The sequence below is a fragment of the Nipponia nippon genome, unplaced genomic scaffold (genome assembly GCF_047370975.1).
Source record: "Nipponia nippon isolate SJK-2023a ecotype South Korea unplaced genomic scaffold, ASM4737097v1 scaffold_41, whole genome shotgun sequence".
NCBI classification, from domain to species: domain Eukaryota; kingdom Metazoa; phylum Chordata; class Aves; order Pelecaniformes; family Threskiornithidae; genus Nipponia; species Nipponia nippon.
In genome coordinates, this window is record NW_028262360.1 from 448,658 (window position 1) to 465,652 (window position 16,995).

A 16,995-nucleotide genomic window follows, 5' to 3' on the forward strand; every position below is an offset into this window, starting at 1 on the left:
GCTATGGCGTTGCTGGGGGGGGGAGGGAGGCGTGGCCCCGGCGGCGTGGGGGCGTGGCTTGGCGCGTAGGGGGCGTGTCCCCGCCCCGTGGGCGTGGCCCGAGCGGCCTTGTCCCCCCCCGGGCCCCGCCGCCCGCCGCAGCCATGGCCGGGTACCGGTTGCGGGTCAGCACCGGGCCCCAGCTCCTGGCCGGGACCTTGGACGCCGTCGCCGTCACCTTGGTGGGGACCCGGGGCCGCAGCCCCCGCACCCCGCTGCAGCGCTGGGGGCCCGACTTCGCCTGCGGCTCGGTGAGGCCGGGGGGGCCGCGGGGGGGGCACCGGGGTCCCCTTCTGGGGGGGCTGGGGGGGCTGGGCCCCTTTTGGGGGTCAGGGGGGCACCTGGGTCCCAGTTGGGGGGGCTGGGGCTCCTTTTGGGGGGCAGGGGAGCACCTGGATCCCTTTTGGGGGGGCTGGGTCCCCTTTTGGGGGGCTGGGACCCCTTTTGGGGGTCAGGGGGGCACCTGGGTCCCTTTTGGGGGGGGGTCTGGGTCCCCTTTTGGGGGGCTGGGACCCCTTTTGGGGGGCAGGGAGGCACCTGGGTCCCCTTTTGGGGGGCAGGGGGGTCTGGGTCCCATTTGGGGGGGCTGGGCCCCTCTTGGGGGGCAGGGAGGCACTGGGGTCCCCTTTGGGGGGGGGCTGGGTCCCATTTTGGGGGGCTGGGACCCCTTTTGGGGGGGCAGGGGGGCACCTGGGTCCTCTACTGGGGGCCACTGGGACGCCTGGGTCCCCTTATGTGGGATATGGGGGCACCTGAATCCCCTATTTGGGGGGGGTGGGGGACCCTGGGTCCCATTTTGGGGGGCTGGGGGGGCTGGGACCCCTTTTGGGGGGCTGGGGACCCCTGGGTCCTTTATTGGGGGCCCCCAGATGCCTGGGTCCCGTATTGGGGGGATATGGGGGTACCCGGATGCCTGGGTCCCCTTTTGGGGGGGCTGGGGTCCCATATTGGGGGGCTGGGGGGGCTGGGACCCCTGGGTCCCCTTTTGGGGGGGCTGGGGGGCTGGGGTCCCATGTTGGGGGGCTGGGGGGGCTGGGGGACACTGGGACCCCTTTTGGGGGGCTGGGGGACGCATGGGTCCCCTGTCGGGGGCTGGGGGGGGGGCACCCGGCCACCCGGGGGGGGGGGGACGGGGGGGACAGTGGCACGGTGACGCGGTGACACTGAGGGTGTCGCCATCCCCCAGCGGGACAAGTACCGCGGGGTGGTGACACGGTGACATGGTGGCGGTGACGCGGTGGCACTGTCTGGCAGTGGGACGAGCACTGCGTGGTGGTGACACGGTGACGGTGACGGTGACGCGGTGACGGTGACGCGGTGAATCCGCTCTCCAGTGTGGTGGTGCCGCGGTGATGGTGACGGTGCCACGGTGACACAGCGGTGGTGCCACAGCGGCACAGCAGTAGTGACAGGGTGACAGTGCTACACTGCCACGGTGACGGTGCAACAGTGCCACGGTGATGGTGACAGAGTGACAGTGCGACAATGCCACGGTGATGGTGCCATGGTGACGCAGTGACGTGGTGACAGTGCCACGGTGACGGTGCCACAGTGACAATGCCACGGTGATGGTGCCACGGTGATGCTGCAACAGCGACAGCGCCATGCTGGTGTTGACACGGTGACGGTGCCACTGTGACATGGTGATGGTGACAGAGTGACGCTGCCACGGTGGTGGTGACACGGTGACATGGTGATGGTGCCACAGGGACGGTGATGGCGCCACGATTACATGGTGGCAGTGCCACAGTGACAATGCCACAGTGACGGTGGCACGGTGACGGTGCCGCAATTACACAGTGGCGGTGCCACAGCGACAATGCCATGGTGATGGTGCCACGGTGACACAGTGACATGGCGACGGTGACACAGTGGCAGTGCCACGGTGACGGTGCCACAGCAACGGTGCCACAGCGACAATGCCATGGTGATGGTGCCATGGTGACGCAGTGACGCGGTGACGGTGACCCAGTGCCACGGTGACGGTGCCACAGTGACAATGCCATGGTGATGGTGCCACGGTGACACAGTGACATGGTGACGGTGACACAGTGGCAGTGCTACGGTGATGGTGCCATGGTGACACAGTGACATGGTGACGGTGACACAGTGACGGTGCCACGGTGACGGTGCCACAGCGACGGTGCCACAGCGACAATGCCACGGTGATGGTGCCATGGTGACACAGCGATGTGGTGACGGTGACTCGGTGCCATGGTGACACAGTGACGCGGTGACGGTGCTACAGTGACGGTGCCATGGTGACACAGTGACGCGGTGACGGTGACCCAGTGCCATGGTGACAGTGCCACGGTGACCCAGTGACGTGGTGACGGTGACCCAGTGCCATGGTGACGGTGCCACGGTGACGGTGCCATGGCGATGGTGCCATGGTGACGCAGTGACATGGTGACGGTGACCCAGTGCCACGGTGACGGTGCCACAGCGACAATGCCATGGTGATGGTGCCACGGTGACACAGTGACGCGGTGACGGTGCCACTGTGACATGGTGACGGTGACAGAGTGACGCTGCCACGGTGGTGGTGACACGGTGACATGGTGATGGTGCCACAGTGACGGTGACGGCGCCACAATTACACGGTGGCAGTGCCACAGCGACAATGCCACGGCGACGGCGCCACGGTGCCACAGCGACGCGGTGATGGCGCCACGGTGACGGTGCCGCAGCGACAATGCCGCGGTGACCCGGTGCCGCGGTGATGGTGCCACGGCGCCCCTGCGGGGCGGCGGGAGGGCGCGGGGCGGGCGGCGCGGTGGCGGCGGCGCTGACGCTGTCCCCGCAGCGGGGCGAGTACCGCGTGGCCGCGCCCCGGGCGCTGGGGCGGCTGCTGCTGGTGCGGGTGCACAAGGAGCCCTTCGGCGGCCTCCCCGAGAGCGCCTGGTTCCTGGAGAGCCTCTGCGTCTGGCTGGAGGGGGCGGAGCCACCCCCCGCCACGCCCGCCACGCCCGCCGCCACGCCCGAGGCCTCGGGGGACGAGGAGGACGAGGACGCGAGCGAGGACGAGGACGAGGACGAGGACGCGAGCGACGACGAGGACGAGGACGAGGACGAGGACGCGTGCGACAGCGAGGAGGAGGTGACGGAGGGCGAGGAGGCGGGGGACGCCGAGGACGCGAGTGACGGCGGGGACGCCTGGGACGCCGAGGACACCTGGGATGTCGATGACGCCGAGGACGCGGGTGACGCCGAGGACGCGGGTGACGCCGAGGACGCCCCCGGGCCCTTCCACTTCCCCTGCTACCGCTGGCTGCGGGGCTACGGCACCTGGGAGCTGGCCGAGGGCACAGGTGCGCCCGGGCGCCGGGGTCCCCCCACGGGTCCCCCCTGGACACCAGGGTCCCCCCCCAGACACCTGGGTCCCCCCCGGACACCAGGGTGCCCCCGTGGGTCCCCCCTCTGACACCGGGGTCCCCCCCCCCAACACTGGGGTCCCCCCCAGATGCCAGGGTCCCCCCATGGGTGCCCTCCCGGATGCCGGGGTCCCCCCTGGATGTCAGGGTGCCCCCATGGGTCCCCCCCCAGACACCTGGGTGCCCCCATGGGTGTCGTCACCCCCCGGGTGCCTGGGTCCCCCCCCAAATGTCAGGGTCCCCCCAGACACCTGGGTCCCCCATGGGTCCCCCCACCAACACTGGGGCCCCCCCCCGGACACCGGGGTCCCCCCATGGGTCCCCCCAGACACTGGGGTCCCCCTGGACACCTGGGTCCCCTATGGGTGTCCCCCCCCAACACTGGGGTCCCCCCAGATGCCAGGGTCCCCCCATGGGTGCCCTCCCGGATGCCGGGGTCCCCCTGGATGTCAGGGTGCCCCCATGGGTCCCCCCACCAACACCGGGGTCCCCCCAGACACCGGGGTCCCCCCATGGGTCCCTCCCCAGACTCTGGGGTCCCCCTGGACACCTGGGTCCCCCCATGGGTGTCGTCCCCCCAACACCGGGGTCCCCCCACGGGTCCCCCCCAGACACTGGGGTCCCCCCGGACACCGGGGTCCCCCCATGGGTCCCCCACCACCACCACTGGGGCCCCCCGGACACGTGGGTGCCCCCATGCCCCCCCCCCCCCCGACGCCGGGGTCCCTGACGGGCGCCATCCCGCAGCCAAGACGCCAGCGCAGGAACGTCACCCGCTGCTCCAGCGGCTCCGACGGCGTCACCTCGCCGAGCAGCGACGCCGCTACCGGTGAGTGCCCGCGTGTCCCCCCGATACCCCCACCCCCCCGGGCGCCCGCGTGTCCCCCCGACACCCCCACCCCCCCGGGCACCCGCGTCCCCCTTTCCCCCCCTTATCGCCACCCTTGGGGGTGTTATTGCCCCCTGGGGAGGTATTTACCCCCATTATTGCCCCTTGGGGGGGTGTTACCCCCCTTATTGCCCCCCTGGGGGATGTTATTGCCCCCGGGGGGTGTTATCCCCCTTATTGCCCCCCTTGGAGGGGCCGTTGTTGCCCCCTGGGGGGGTGTTACCCCCCTTATTGCCCCCCTTGGGGGTGTTATTGCCCCATGAGGAGGTATTTACCCCCGTTATTGCCCCCTGGGGGGGTGTTACCCCCCCTTATTGCCCCCCATGGGGATGCTAATGCCCCCCTTGGGGATGTTAATGCCCCCGGGGGTTGTTATCCCCCTTATTGCCCCCCTTGGAGGGGCCGTTGTTGCCCCATGGGGAGGGGTACCCCCATTATACCCCCCCTGGGGGGGTCTTATTGCCCCTTGGGGGGGTATTGCCCCCATTATTTCTCCCTTGAAGGGGCTGCTATTGCCCCCAGGGGGGTGTTACCCCCCTTATTGCCCCGCTGGGGGTCCTTATTGCCCCCTGGGGGGGTGTTACCCCCATTGTACCCCCCGGGGGGGGTCTCATTGCCCATGGGGGGGATTTACCCCCCTTACTGCCCCCCTTGGGGTCGGTATTGCCCCCGGGGGGGTGTTGCCCCCTGGGGGCCGGTATTGCCCCCCGGGGGGGGGTGGGGGGGTGGCCCCGTGGTTGCCCCCCGCTCACCCCTCCCCCCAGCCTGGCCCCCTCGGGGCCGGGGCTGCCCTGGGGGCTGCCCCTGGGGACCCCCCTGGACCCCGACCTGCGCTACTCCCTGCCCAAGGCCGCCGCCTTCTACCTGCGGGGGGGCGCCGCGTGAGTGACCCCTGACCCCTGACCCCGCCTGACCCCGACCCCTGACCCCGCCTGACCCCTGACCCCGCCTCACCCCCACCCGCTCCTACCCCCACCCGGCACCATCCTGCCCCTGCTGACCTGGAATGACCCCACCATGGCCCCGCCCCCCTCCTCGCCCTGGCCCCGCCCCCGCCCCAGCTCCCTCCTGCTGCGTTCATGCCCCTGCCCCAGCCTCATTCTGGCCCCGCCCACCCCATTCTGGCCCCGCCCCAAGCCCCGCCCCCCCGCATGGCCCCTTGTCGTCGTCCCCCCCACGATTCCCCCGCCCCGTGTCCCCGTGTGACCCCAAAGCGTCCCCCCGTGACCCCTGACCCCTCCGTGTCCCTTGGACACCCCCGCCCCCATGTCCCCCCGTGTCCCCTCTGTGTCACCCTGTGTGTCCCCCCCCCGTGTCCCTTGGCCCTCCCCAACTCCCCGAGTGCCCCCCCGTGTCCCCCCCGAGTCCCCCCATGTCCCCCCGTGTCCCCTCTGTGTCACCCTGTGTCCCCCCGTGTCCCCTGCCCCCCCGTGTCCCTTGGCTGCCCCTGACCCCCCATGTCCCCATCTCCCTTGTGTCCCCCCACGTCCCCCCATCCCCCCCGTCCCCCCGTGTCCCCCCCGTGTCCCCCCCGTGTCCCCTGTCCCCCCGTCTCCCCCATGTCCCCTGTGTCCCCCCGTGTCCCCTGTCCCCATGCCCCCCGTGTCCCCTGTCCCCAGTGTCCCCGTGCCCCCCCGTGCCCCCCCGTGTCCCCACGCCCACCCCCGTGTCCCCGGTGTCCCCACGCCCCCATGTCCCCCTGTGTCCCCACACTCCCCTGTGTCCCCCCGTGTCCCCCCGTGCCCCCCGTGTCCCCACGCCCCCCGTGTCCCCTGTCCCCGGTGTCCCCGTGCCCCCCCCGTGCCCCCCGTGCCCCCACGCCCCCCCCGTCCCCCCGTGTCCCCTGTCCCCGGTGTCCCCACGCCCCCCCGTGTCCCCAGGAACCTGGAGGCCAAGCTGCGGGGGTTCCTGGATCGCCCCAGCTCCTGGCAGAGCCTGGAGGCCCTGGCCCGCGTCTTCTGCTGCTTCCACACCCCCGTCACCGGTGGGGACACGGGGGGCACGGGGGGCACGGGGGGGACATGGGGAAGGACGGGGGGGACATGGGGGGACACGGGGGGCATGGGGGGGACATGGGGAAGGACGGGGGGGACATGGGGGACACACGGGGGCACAGGGGGCGTGGGGGGACATGGGGGGACACGGGGGGGACACGGGGGGACATGGGGAAGGACGGGGGGGACATGGGGGGACACGGGGGGGCATGGGGGGGACATGGGGAAGGACGGGGGGGACATGGGGGACACACGGGGGCACAGGGGGGCGTGGGGGGACATGGGGGGACACGGGGGGGACACGGGGGGACATGGGGAAGGACGGGGGGGGGGGACATGGGGGGACCCGGGCACCCATGGGGGGACGTGGGGGGACCCAGGTGTCTGGGGGGGACGGGGGACCCGGGCGCCCATGGGGGGGCCGTGGGGGGACCCAGGTGTCTGGGGGGGATGGGGGACCCGGGCACCCATGGGGGGGACATGGGGGGACCCAGGTGTCTGGGGGGCCGTGGGGGGCCGTGGGGGACCCAGGTGTCTGGGGGGGACATGGGGGGACCTGGGTGTCTGGGGGGGGGACGGGGGGACCCGGGCACAAATGGGGGGGCCGTGGGGGACCCAGGTGTCTGGGGGGGGATGGGGGGCCGTGGGGGGGCCGTGGGGGACCCAGGTGTCTGGGGGGCCGTGGGGGGGCCGTGGGGGGCCGTGGGGGACCCAGGCGCCCGGGCCCCGCAGAGTACGTGGTGCAGCACTGGCAGGACGACGCCTTCTTCGGGGAGCAGTACCTGAGCGGGGTGAACCCCCTCCTGCTGCGCCGCTGCTCCCGCCTGCCCCCCAACTTCCCCGTCACCCCCCCCATGGTGGCACCCAGCCTCGGCCCCGCCACCGACCTCCAGCGCGAGATGGAGGTGAGGGACCCCGGGGCGGGCGGGGGCCTGGGGGTCCGGGGGTCCGGGATGGGGTGGGGGACCCCGATGTCCGCTCCAAGGTGTCTGGGGGTCCCAGGGGTCCGGGATGGGGTGGGGGTCCTGGGAGTCCAGGGGACCCAGGCACCCAGGGGGGTCCCAGGCACCCAGGGAGGGTTGGGGGTCCTGGGTGTTTGGGGCACCCCAGCCCCTGGGGTGGGGTGGGGGTCCCGGGGGGCCTTGGGGACCCAGGTGGCCGGGGTGGGGGACCCCAATGTCCAGCCCAAGGTGGGGGTCCTGGGTGTCTGGGGGTCCCAGGGGTCTGGGATGGGGTGGGGGGTCCCCAGTGACTGGGGGACCCAGGCATCTGGGGTGGGGTGGGGGGCCTTGGGGACCCAGGTGGCCGGGGTGGGGGACCCCAATGTCCAGCCCAAGGTGGGGGTCCTGGGTATCTGGGGGTCCTGGGTGCCTGGGATGGGGTGGGGGGGTCCCAAGTATTGAGGGGACCCAGACGTCTGGGGTGGGGTGGGGGGCCTTGGGGACCCAGGTGTCCAGGGGACCCCGAATGGGGTGGGGGGACCCAGGCATCTGGGGTGGGGTGGGGGGGGTCCTGGGTGTTTGGAGGACCCGGGTGCCCAGGCTGGGGGACCCCGATGTCCAGCCCAAGGCGGGGGTCCTGGGTGTCTGGGGGTCCCGGGTGCCTGGGATGGGGTGGGGGGGTCCGGGGGGGTCGCAGGGGTCCGGGCTGACCCCCCGCCCCCCAGGAGGGGAACGTCTACCTGGCCGACTACGCCGTGCTGGAGGGGCTCCCCACGGCCGAGATCGACGGGCGCCCCACTTACGTGGCCGCCCCCCTCTGCCTCCTGCACCAGCGCCCCGACGGGCAGCTCCTGCCCCTCGCCATCCAGGTGGGACCCCGCGCCCGGGGGTGCCCGGGGGACCCGGGGGCTGGGGGGGACCCGGGGGCTGGGGGGGACCCGGGGGGCTGGGGGGGTCCCAGGGGCTGGGGGGACCCGGGGGCTGGGGGGACACAGGGGTCTGGGGGGGACCCGGGGGCTGGGGGGACCCGGGGGTCTGGGGGGACACGGGGGCTGGGGGGGTCCCAGGGTCTGGGGGGACCCGGGGGCTGGGGGGAACCCGGGGGCTGGGGGGGTCCCAGGGGTCTGGGGGGACCCGGGGGCTGGGGGGACACAGGGGTCTGGGGGGACCCGGGGGCTGGGGGGACCCGGGGGTCTGGGGGGACACGGGGGCTGGGGGGGACACAGGGGTCTGGGGGGACCCGGGGGCTGGGGGGAACCCGGGGGCTGGGGGGTCCCAGGGGCTGGGGGGACCCGGGGGCTGGGGGGGACACAGGGGTCTGGGGGGGACCCGGGGGCTGGGGGGGACCTGGGGTCTGAGGGGGACCCGGGGGCTGGGGGGTCCCAGGGGCTGGGGGGACCCGGGGGTCTGGGGGGACCCGGGGGCTGGGGGGACGCGGGGGCTGGGGGGGACACAGGGGTCTGGGGGGACACAGGGGTCTGAGGGGGACGCGGGGGCTGGGGGGACCCGGGGGTCTGGGGGGTCCCGGGGGCTGGGGGGACACAGGGGTCTGGGGGGGACCCGGGGTCTGGGGGGAACCCGGGGGCTGGGGGGGACACAGGGGTCTGGGGGGACCCGGGGGTCTGAGGGGGACCCGGGGGCTGGGGGGGACACAGGGGTCTGGGGGGACCCGGGGGCTGGGGGGGACACAGGTGTTCGGGGGGATCCGGGGGCTTTGGGGGTCCCAAGAGTCTGGGGGTGACCCAGAAATGGGGGGGGTACCCAAGCGTTTGGGGGGACCCGGGAGTTGGGGGGGACCCAGGAATTGGGGGATCCGGGAATTTGGGAAGCACCCAGGTGTTCGGGGGGACCCAGGGGTTTGGGGGGACCCAGGACTCGGGGGGGGGGGGGTGGACCCAGGCTTGGGGGGACCCAGGAGTTGGGGGGGTCCCCGCCATCCCATTTGGGGGCACCCAGCCCTGGGGGTGGGGGTGGGGGTGGGGGTCCCCACCCCGGGCACCCAGCGGGGTGACCCAGGCAGCGGGGCGCAGGGGGGCGGGCGAGCCATCCCTTTGGGGTGACACCCCCCCCACCCCCCCCGGGGTCCCCCCGAAGCTGTCGCAGCAGCCGGGCCCCCAGAGCCCCATCTTCCTGCCCGGGGACCCCCCCTGGGTGTGGGCGCTGGCCAAGGCCTGGGTGCGCAGCGCCGAGTTCCACGTCCACGAGGCGCTGAGCCACCTCCTGCGCTCCCACCTCCTCGGGGAGGTCTACGCCCTGGCCACCCTGCGCCACCTGCCCCCCGCGCACCCCCTCTTCAAGGTACCGGGGCGCGGCGGGGGGGGGGCGGGGACGACACCCCGGCGTCCAGCACCCATGGGACCCCAGGGGTTGGGGGACCCCAAGTTTTGGGGTGGGGGGGGACCCAGCACCCAGCACCCAGCACCCATGGGACCCCAGTGCCTGGGTGTGGGGGGACCCCAGGTTTTGGGGTGTGAGGGGACCCAGGTGTCCAGGACCCAGCACCCATGGGACCCCAGGCTTTGGGGACCCCGGGTTTTGGGGTGGGGGGGACCCAGCACGCAGCACCCAGCACCCATGGGACCCCAGTGCCTAGGTATGGGGGGGCCCCAAGTTTTGGGGGTGAGGGGACCCAGGACCCAGCACCCATGGGACCCCAGTGCCTGGGTATGGGGGGACCCCAAGTTTTGGGGGTGAGGGGACCCAGGACCCAGCACCCATGGGACCCCAGTGCCTGGGTGTGGGGGAACCCCAGGTTTTGGGGTGTGAGGGGACCTGGGCGTCCAGCACCCAGCACCCCTGGGACCCCAGGGGTTGGGGGACCCCGGGTTTTGGGGTGGGGGGGACCCAGCACCCAGCACCCAGCACCCATGGGACCCCAGTGCCTGGGTATGGGGGGACCCCAAGTTTTGGGGGTGAGGGGACCCAGGACCCAGCACCCATGGGACCCCAGTGCCTGGGTGTGGGGGAACCCCAGGTTTTGGGGTGTGAGGGGACCTGGGCGTCCAGCACCCAGCACCCCTGGGACCCCAGGGGTTGGGGGACCCCAAGTTTTGGGGTGGGGGGGACCCAGCACCCAGCACCCATGGGACCCCAGTGCCTGGGTATGGGGGGACCCCAAGTTTTGGGGGTGAGGGGACCCAGGACCCAGCACCCATGGGACCCCAGTGCCTGGGTGTGGGGGAACCCCAGGTTTTGGGGTGTGAGGGAACCTGGGCGTCCAGCACCCAGCACCCCTGGGACCCCAGGGGTTGGGGGACCCCAAGTTTTGGGGTGGGGGGGACCCAGCACCCAGCACCCATGGGACCCCAGTGCCTGGGTATGGGGGGACCCCAAGTTTTGGGGGTGAGGGGACCCAGGACCCAGCACCCATGGGACCCCAGTGCCTGGGTGTGGGGGAACCCCAGGTTTTGGGGTGTGAGGGGACCTGGGCGTCCAGCACCCAGCACCCCTGGGACCCCAGGGGTTGGGGGACCCCGGGTTTTGGGGTGGGGGGGACCCAGCACCCAGCACCCAGCACCCATGGGACCCCAGTGCCTGGGTGTGGGGGAACCCCAGGTTTTGGGGTGTGAGGGGACCTGGGCGTCCAGCACCCAGCACCCCTGGGACCCCAGGGGTTGGGGGACCCCAAGTTTTGGGGTGGGGGGGACCCAGGACCCAGCACCCATGGGACCCCAGTGCCTGGGTATGGGGGGACCCCAAGTTTTGGGGGTGAGGGGACCCAGGACCCAGCACCCATGGGACCCCAGTGCCTGGGTGTGGGGGAACCCCAGGTTTTGGGGTGTGAGGGGACCTGGGCGTCCAGCACCCAGCACCCCTGGGACCCCAGGGGTTGGGGGACCCAGCTATGGGGGGACCCCAGTGCCTGGGTATGGGGGGACCCCAGGTTTTGGGGTGGGGGGGGACCCAGCACCCCTGGGACCCCAGGGGTTGGGGGACCCCAGGTTTCGGGGTGTGGGGGGGCCCCGGCACCCACGGGAGCCCGGCGCCCGCAGCTGCTGGTGCCGCACACCCGCTTCACGGTGCACATCGCCGCCCTGGCGCGCCGGTTCCTGCTCAACCCCGGGGGGGTCTTCGACCGGGTGGGTGCCGGGGGGATTGGGGGGTTACTGGGGGCATTGGGGGGTTACTGGGGGCATTGGGGGGGCGGGATTTGGGGTGGATTTGGGAGCCTTTGGGTGGATTTTGGTGGGATGTGGGTGGATTTGGGGGGGTTGGTGGGATTTGGGGGGCATTTGGGGGGATTTGGGGGCATTTGGATGGGATTTGGGGGGATTTGGGTGGATTTGGGGATATTTTTGGGGGATTTGGGTAGATTTGGGGGCATTTTGGTGGCATTTGGTGGGATTTGGGGACATTTTGGGAGGATTTGGGTGGATTTGGGGACATTTTGGTGGCATTTGGGAGGATTTGGGTGGATTTGGGGACATTTTGGTGGGATTTGGGTGGATTTGGTGGGATTTGGGGACATTTTGGTGGGGTTTGGTGGGATTTGGGGGCATTTTGGGGGGATTTGGGGACATTTTGGTGGGGGGGGGGGGGATTTGGGGGGATGCGGGGCCGCGGGTCCCCGGCGCGGTGGCACTGAGCGCCGGCGCAGGCGGTGGCCCTGGGGCGGCGGGGGCTGCTGCGGCTGCTGGCGCGGGGGCTGCGGGAGCTGCCCTACGCCGCCCTGGTGCTGCCCCGCGACCTGCGCCGCCGCGGCGTCACCCGCACCCGCCGCTACCACTTCGCCGAGGACGCCCGGCGCATCTGGGCCGCCATCCGCAGGTGGGAGAGCCCCCGCGTCCCCTCGTGCCCCTCGCGCGTCCCCCTCTGCCCTCCTGCACCTTCGTGGGTCCCCTTCTGTGCCCCCTCGTGCCCCCTCGTGCGTCCCCATGCCCCCTCGTGCCCCCTCACGCGTCCCCATGCCCCCTCGTGCCCCCTCCTGCCTCCTCGTGCGTCCCCATGCCCCCTCGTGCCCCCTCACATGTCCCCATGTCCCCTCGTGCCCCCTCACGCGTCCCCATGTCCCCTCGTGCCCCCTCGCGCGTCCCCATGCCCCCTCGCGCCCCCTCATGCCCCCTCGTGCGTCCCCATGTCCCCTCGTGCCCCCTCGTGCCCCCTCGTGCGTCCCCATGTCCCCTCGTGCCCCCTCGTGCCCCCGTGTGCCTGCTCCTGGGTCCTTGTGTCCCCTCATCCGCCCTCGTGCGGCTCCGCGTGTCCCTGTCCGTCCTTTTTTGCACTCTCTTGTGCGTCCTCGTGCCTCCCCGCGCGTCCCCGCGTGCCCCTGTGTCCCCCCGTGTGTCCCCGTGTGTCCCCGTGCCTCCCCGTGTCCCCCCGCGTGCCCCCGTGTCCCCCCGTGTGTCCCCGTGTGTCCCTGTGTGTCCCCGTGTGACCCCGTGTGTCCCCATGCCCTCGCGTGCCCTTTGGGCGACCCCGTGCCCCCCCGTGCCCCCCTGCACCCCTCGTGCGTCCCCGTGCGTCCCCACGTGTCCCCACGTGTCCCCGTGTGTCCCCGCGCCCCCCCCCCCCCCCGTGCGAGGCCTCGCGCATCCCCGTGCCGGCAGCGGGGGGGTGGGGTGGGGGAAACCAGCCCGGGGGGGGGAGGGGCGGGGGGGGGGGCCCCGGCGGCCGGGCTGACCCCTCCCCCGCTCCCCTCCCCCCAGCTTCGTCAAGGGCATCGTGGGGCACTACTACCCCTGCGACGGGGCCGTGCGAGGGGACGCCGAGCTGCAGGCCTGGGTGGGCGAGATCTTCCGCAGGGGCTTCCTCGCCCGCCGCCGCTCAGGTGCCCCCCCCGACCCCCGACCCCTGGGTGACCCCCGTGTGACCCCTGCCATGACCCCTGCCTGACCCCGACCCCTGGGTGACCCCCGTGTGAACCCCCGCGACCCCCCCGACCCCTGAGTGACCCCTGGGTGACCCCTCCCGCGACCCCCCCCGACCTCTGGGTGACCCCCGTGTGACCCCGCGCCGTCACCCCCGCCTGAACCCGACCACCGTGTGACCCCCCCGTGACCCCCCATGACCCCTGTGACCCCCATGACCCCATGACCTCTGTGACCCCCTGTGACCCCATGACCCCATGACCTCCCGTGACCCCGTGACCCCAGGGGTGCCCTCCCACCCCCATGACCCCCGTGACCCCCTGACCCCAGGGGTGCCCTCCCGCCCCCATGACCCCCGCGACCCCCCATGACCCCAGGGGTGCTCTCCCGCCCCCATGACCCTCGTGACCCCCCATGACCCCGTGACCCCAGGGGTGCCCTCCCGCCCCCATGACCCTCGTGACCCCCCGTGGCCCCAGGGGTGCCCTCCCGCCCCCATGACCCCCGCGCCCCCTGTGACCCCGTGACCCCCGGGGTGCCCTCCCGCCCCCATGACCCTCGTGACCCCCCATGACCCCGTGACCCCAGGGGTGCCCTCCCGCCCCCATGACCCCCGTGACCCCTGTGACCCCGTGACCCCGTGACCCCAGGGGTGCCCTCCCGCCTGGTCTCCGCCCGCCAGCTCGTCACCTTCCTCACCATGGTCATCTACAGCTGCTCCGCCCACCACGCCGCCACCAACAGCGGCCAGGTGCGCCCCACCCATGGGTGCCCCCGCACCCCCGGCACCCCGGGTGCCCCCGAACCCTTGGGTGCCCCCCCGGACCCCTGGGTGCCCCCTCCGAGACCCCTGCATCCCCCCGCCAGGACCCCTGGGTGCCCCCCAACACCCCTGGGATCACCCCAGTCCCCGGGGTCCCTGGGGGGCAGTGGGTGCTCGGGGGGGCAGTGGGTGCTCAGGGGGGCAGTGGGTGCTGGGGGGGCAGTGGGTCCTTGGGGGGGGCAGTGGGTGCTCAGGGGGGCAGTGGGTGCTGGGGGGGCAGTGGGTGCTCGGGGGGCAGTGGGTGCTGGGGGGCAGTGGGTGCTCAGGAGGGGCAGTGGGTGCTGGGGGGGGCAGTGGGTGCTCAGGGGGGCAGTGGGTGCTGGGGGGGCAGTGGGTGCTCGGGGGGCAGTGGGTGCTCAGGGGGGCAGTGGGTGCTGGGGGGGCAGTGGTTGCTCAGGGGGGCAGTGGGTGCTGGGGGGCAGTGGGTGCTTGGGGGGGGCAGTGGTTGCTCAGAGGGGCAGTGGGTGCTCAGGGGGGCAGTGGGTGCTCAGGGGGGCAGTGGGTGCAGGGGGGCAGTGGGTGCTCAGGGGGGCAGTGGGTGCTCAGGGGGGCAGTGGGTGCTCGGGGGGCAGTGGGTGCTCAGGGGGGCAGTGGGTGCTGGGGGGGCAGTGGGTGCTCAGGGGGGCAGTGGGTGCTCGGGGGGCAGTGGTTGTTCAGGGTGGGGCAGTGGGTGCTGGGGGGGCAGTGGGTGCTCAGGGGGCAGTGGGTGCTCAGGGGGCAGTGGGTGCTTGGGGGGGGCAGTGGGTGCTGGGGGGGCAGTGGGTGCTCGGCGGGGCAGTGGGTGCTCAGGGGGGCAGTGGGTGCTCGGGGGGCAGTGGGTGCTCGGGGGGCAGTGGGTGCTCAGGGGGGCAGTGGGTGCTCAGGGGGCAGTGGGTGCTCAGGGGGGCAGTGGGTGCTCGGGGGGCAGTGGGTGCTGGGGGGGCAGTGGGTGCTCAGGGGGGCAGTGGGTGCTCAGGGGGCAGTGGGTGCTGGGGGGGCAGTGGGTGCTCGGGGGGGGGCAGTGGGTGCTGGGGGGGCAGTGGGTGCTCAGGGGGGCAGTGGGTGCAGGGGGGGGCAGTGGGTGCTCGGGGGGCAGTGGGTGCTCTGGGGGCCGGTGGTTCCCCAGGGGGGCAGTGGGTGCTCAGGGTGGGTCAGTGGGTGCTCGGGGGGCAGTGGGTGCTTGCTCGGCGGGGCAGTGGGTGCTGGGGGGGCAGTGGGTGCTGGGGGGGCAGTGGGTGCTCAGGGGGGCAGTGGGTGCTCAGGGGGGCAGTGGGTGCTGGGGGGGGCAGTGGGTGCTCTGGGGGGCCGTTGGTTCCCCGGGGGGGGCAGTGGGTGCTGGGGGGGTCCCGTCCCCCCGGGCTCACCCCCCCGGGCGCGGCAGTTCGAGCTGGGCGCCTTCATGCCCAACATGCCGGCCGCCATGCGGGAGCCCCCGCCCCAGACGAAGGCGCCGCTGTCGGAGGGGCAGTTCCTGGCCTCGCTCTCGGCCATGAACACCACCGCCATCACCCTGGGGGTGCTCTGGGTGCTGCGCAACGAGCCCCTCGACATGGTGAGGGACCCCCGCCCCCCCGCCCCGCGGAGCCGGGCCCCCGCCGTCCCCCCGCCACGTCCCCAGGGGACCCGGGTGTCCGGGTGCCCCCCCTGTGACTGCCGTCACCCCCAGGGGACCCCGACGTCTGGGTGCCCCCCCCCCCAGGGACCCCAGGGGACCCCGACGTCTGGGTGGGCCCCTCCGCCCCTCCCCATGTCCCCAGGGGACCCCAACGTCTGGGTGCCCCCCCCCCCCCGTGACTCCTGTCACCCCCAGGGGACCCCGACATCTGGGGGGACCCCTCCCCACGTCCCCAGGGGACCCGGGTGTCCGGGTGCCCCCCCTGTGACTGCCGTCACCCCCAGGGGACCCCGATGTCCGGGTGCCCCCCCCAGGGACCCCAGGGGACCCTGACGTCTGGTGGGCCCCTCCCCCCCTCCCCACGTCCCCAGGGGACCCGGGTGTCCGGGTGCCCCCCCTGTGACTGCCGTCACCCCCAGGGGACCCTGATGTCTGGGTGCCCCCCCCCAATGACCCCAGGGGACCCCAATGTCTGGGGGGGGACCCTCCCCACGTCCCCAAGGGACCCGGGTGTTCAGGTGTCCCCCCCCAATGACCCCAGGGGACCCCGGTGTCCCCCCTCCCAAAGGGACCCTGGCATCTGGGTGGCCCCCTCCCCACGTCCCCCTCCCCACATCCCCGGGGACCCAAGTGTCCGGGTGCCCCCCCCCCAATGACCCCAGGGGACCCCAGGGAACCCCAATGTCTGGGGGGCCCCCTCCCCACGTCCCCAGGGGACCCAGGTGCCCCCCCCCAGTGACCCCAGGGGACCCCAATGTCTGGGGGGGGCCCCTCCCCACGTCCCCAGGGGACCCCGGTGGCCGGGGCCCCCCCCCCCGACCCCCCGCCCCCCCGCAGCGCCCGCTGGGCTGTTACCCCGAGCAGCACTTCACGGAGGAGACCCCCCAGCGCCTGATCCGCGCCTTCCAACGCCGCTTGGCCGCCATTTCCCGCCGGATCCGGCGCCGCAACGCCGGCCTGGCGCTGCCCTACGCCTACCTCGACCCCGCCTGCATCGAGAACAGCGTCGCCATCTGAGCGGGGGCGACGGGGCGACCCCCCGGGGGCGCCCGGGCGCCTTTCGGGGGGGCCCCTGGAAGCCTGGGGCCCCTTGGAATCACGGAATCAGGGGTGGAGAAGCGCTTGGAGGCCCACGAGGCCAAGCGTTGGCCCAGGGCCACCCCGAACCCCGGCCCCGAGCCCCCCGGCCCCCCGGCTTGGAAGCCCCTCCAGCGACGGGGCCGCGGCCCCCGGGGCGGGGGGGGGGGCTGAGCCCTTCGCCAGCCCGCTGGCCACGGCGTCCCTGGCACAAGCCGGGCGGCCACCTTGGTGGTCGCATCCAGCCGGTTGGTGGCCACCACCCCCAGGCCCCTTCCTCCGGGCAGCTCCCGGCCGCTCGTCCCCGGAGCAGCGGTTAAGGTCGCTTAAAGACTCGCCCGCAAAGGCGTTTGCAGCGGGGGGGTTAAACGAAAATCGAATAAAAGCGCGATGTAACGGCGGCGGCGGCGGCGGCCGCTGCGTTGCTCGCGCAACGGCTGGAAGGGAAGGAGCAAAA

General features: G+C 73.3%; 1 protein-coding gene across 3 annotated transcripts; it reads left to right on the forward strand.

The window, feature by feature from the left end:
- The first annotated feature begins 6 nt into the window (after positions 1 to 6).
- Positions 7 to 16,623, forward strand: LOC148052944 (polyunsaturated fatty acid lipoxygenase ALOX15B-like). 3 transcript variants are annotated; one of them, XM_087777867.1, is made up of 14 exons: positions 7 to 290; positions 2,846 to 3,350; positions 4,161 to 4,242; positions 5,067 to 5,183; positions 6,183 to 6,286; positions 7,029 to 7,201; positions 7,963 to 8,106; positions 9,332 to 9,535; positions 11,230 to 11,316; positions 11,835 to 12,004; positions 12,883 to 13,004; positions 13,695 to 13,795; positions 15,228 to 15,398; positions 16,299 to 16,623. In XM_087777867.1, exons 1-14 carry the CDS (start codon positions 144 to 146, stop codon positions 16,476 to 16,478), a joined length of 2,307 nt encoding a protein of 768 aa, XP_087633993.1. In that variant the 5' UTR covers positions 7 to 143; the 3' UTR covers positions 16,479 to 16,623. The 3 variants fall into 3 exon arrangements, with proteins under 3 accessions (XP_087633993.1, XP_087633992.1, XP_087633994.1); XM_087777866.1 differs by lacking the exons at positions 12,883 to 13,004; positions 13,695 to 13,795; positions 15,228 to 15,398; positions 16,299 to 16,623 and having other exon boundaries at positions 11,835 to 12,749; XM_087777868.1 differs by lacking the exons at positions 5,067 to 5,183; positions 12,883 to 13,004; positions 13,695 to 13,795; positions 15,228 to 15,398; positions 16,299 to 16,623 and having other exon boundaries at positions 11,835 to 12,750.
- The last annotated feature ends 372 nt before the right edge of the window (positions 16,624 to 16,995 follow it).

Bases quoted from the DNA above. Each gene is read 5' to 3' on its own strand.
- LOC148052944 (XM_087777866.1), top strand. From the start codon at position 144: ATGGCCGGGTACCGGTTGCGGGTCAGCACCGGGCCCCAGCTCCTGGCC. The intron at 5,184-6,182 runs GTGAGTGACCCC...CCGTGTCCCCAG, and splicing joins TACCTGCGGGGGGGCGCCGC to GAACCTGGAGGCCAAGCTGC. The intron at 7,202-7,962 runs GTGAGGGACCCC...CCCGCCCCCCAG, and splicing joins ACCTCCAGCGCGAGATGGAG to GAGGGGAACGTCTACCTGGC.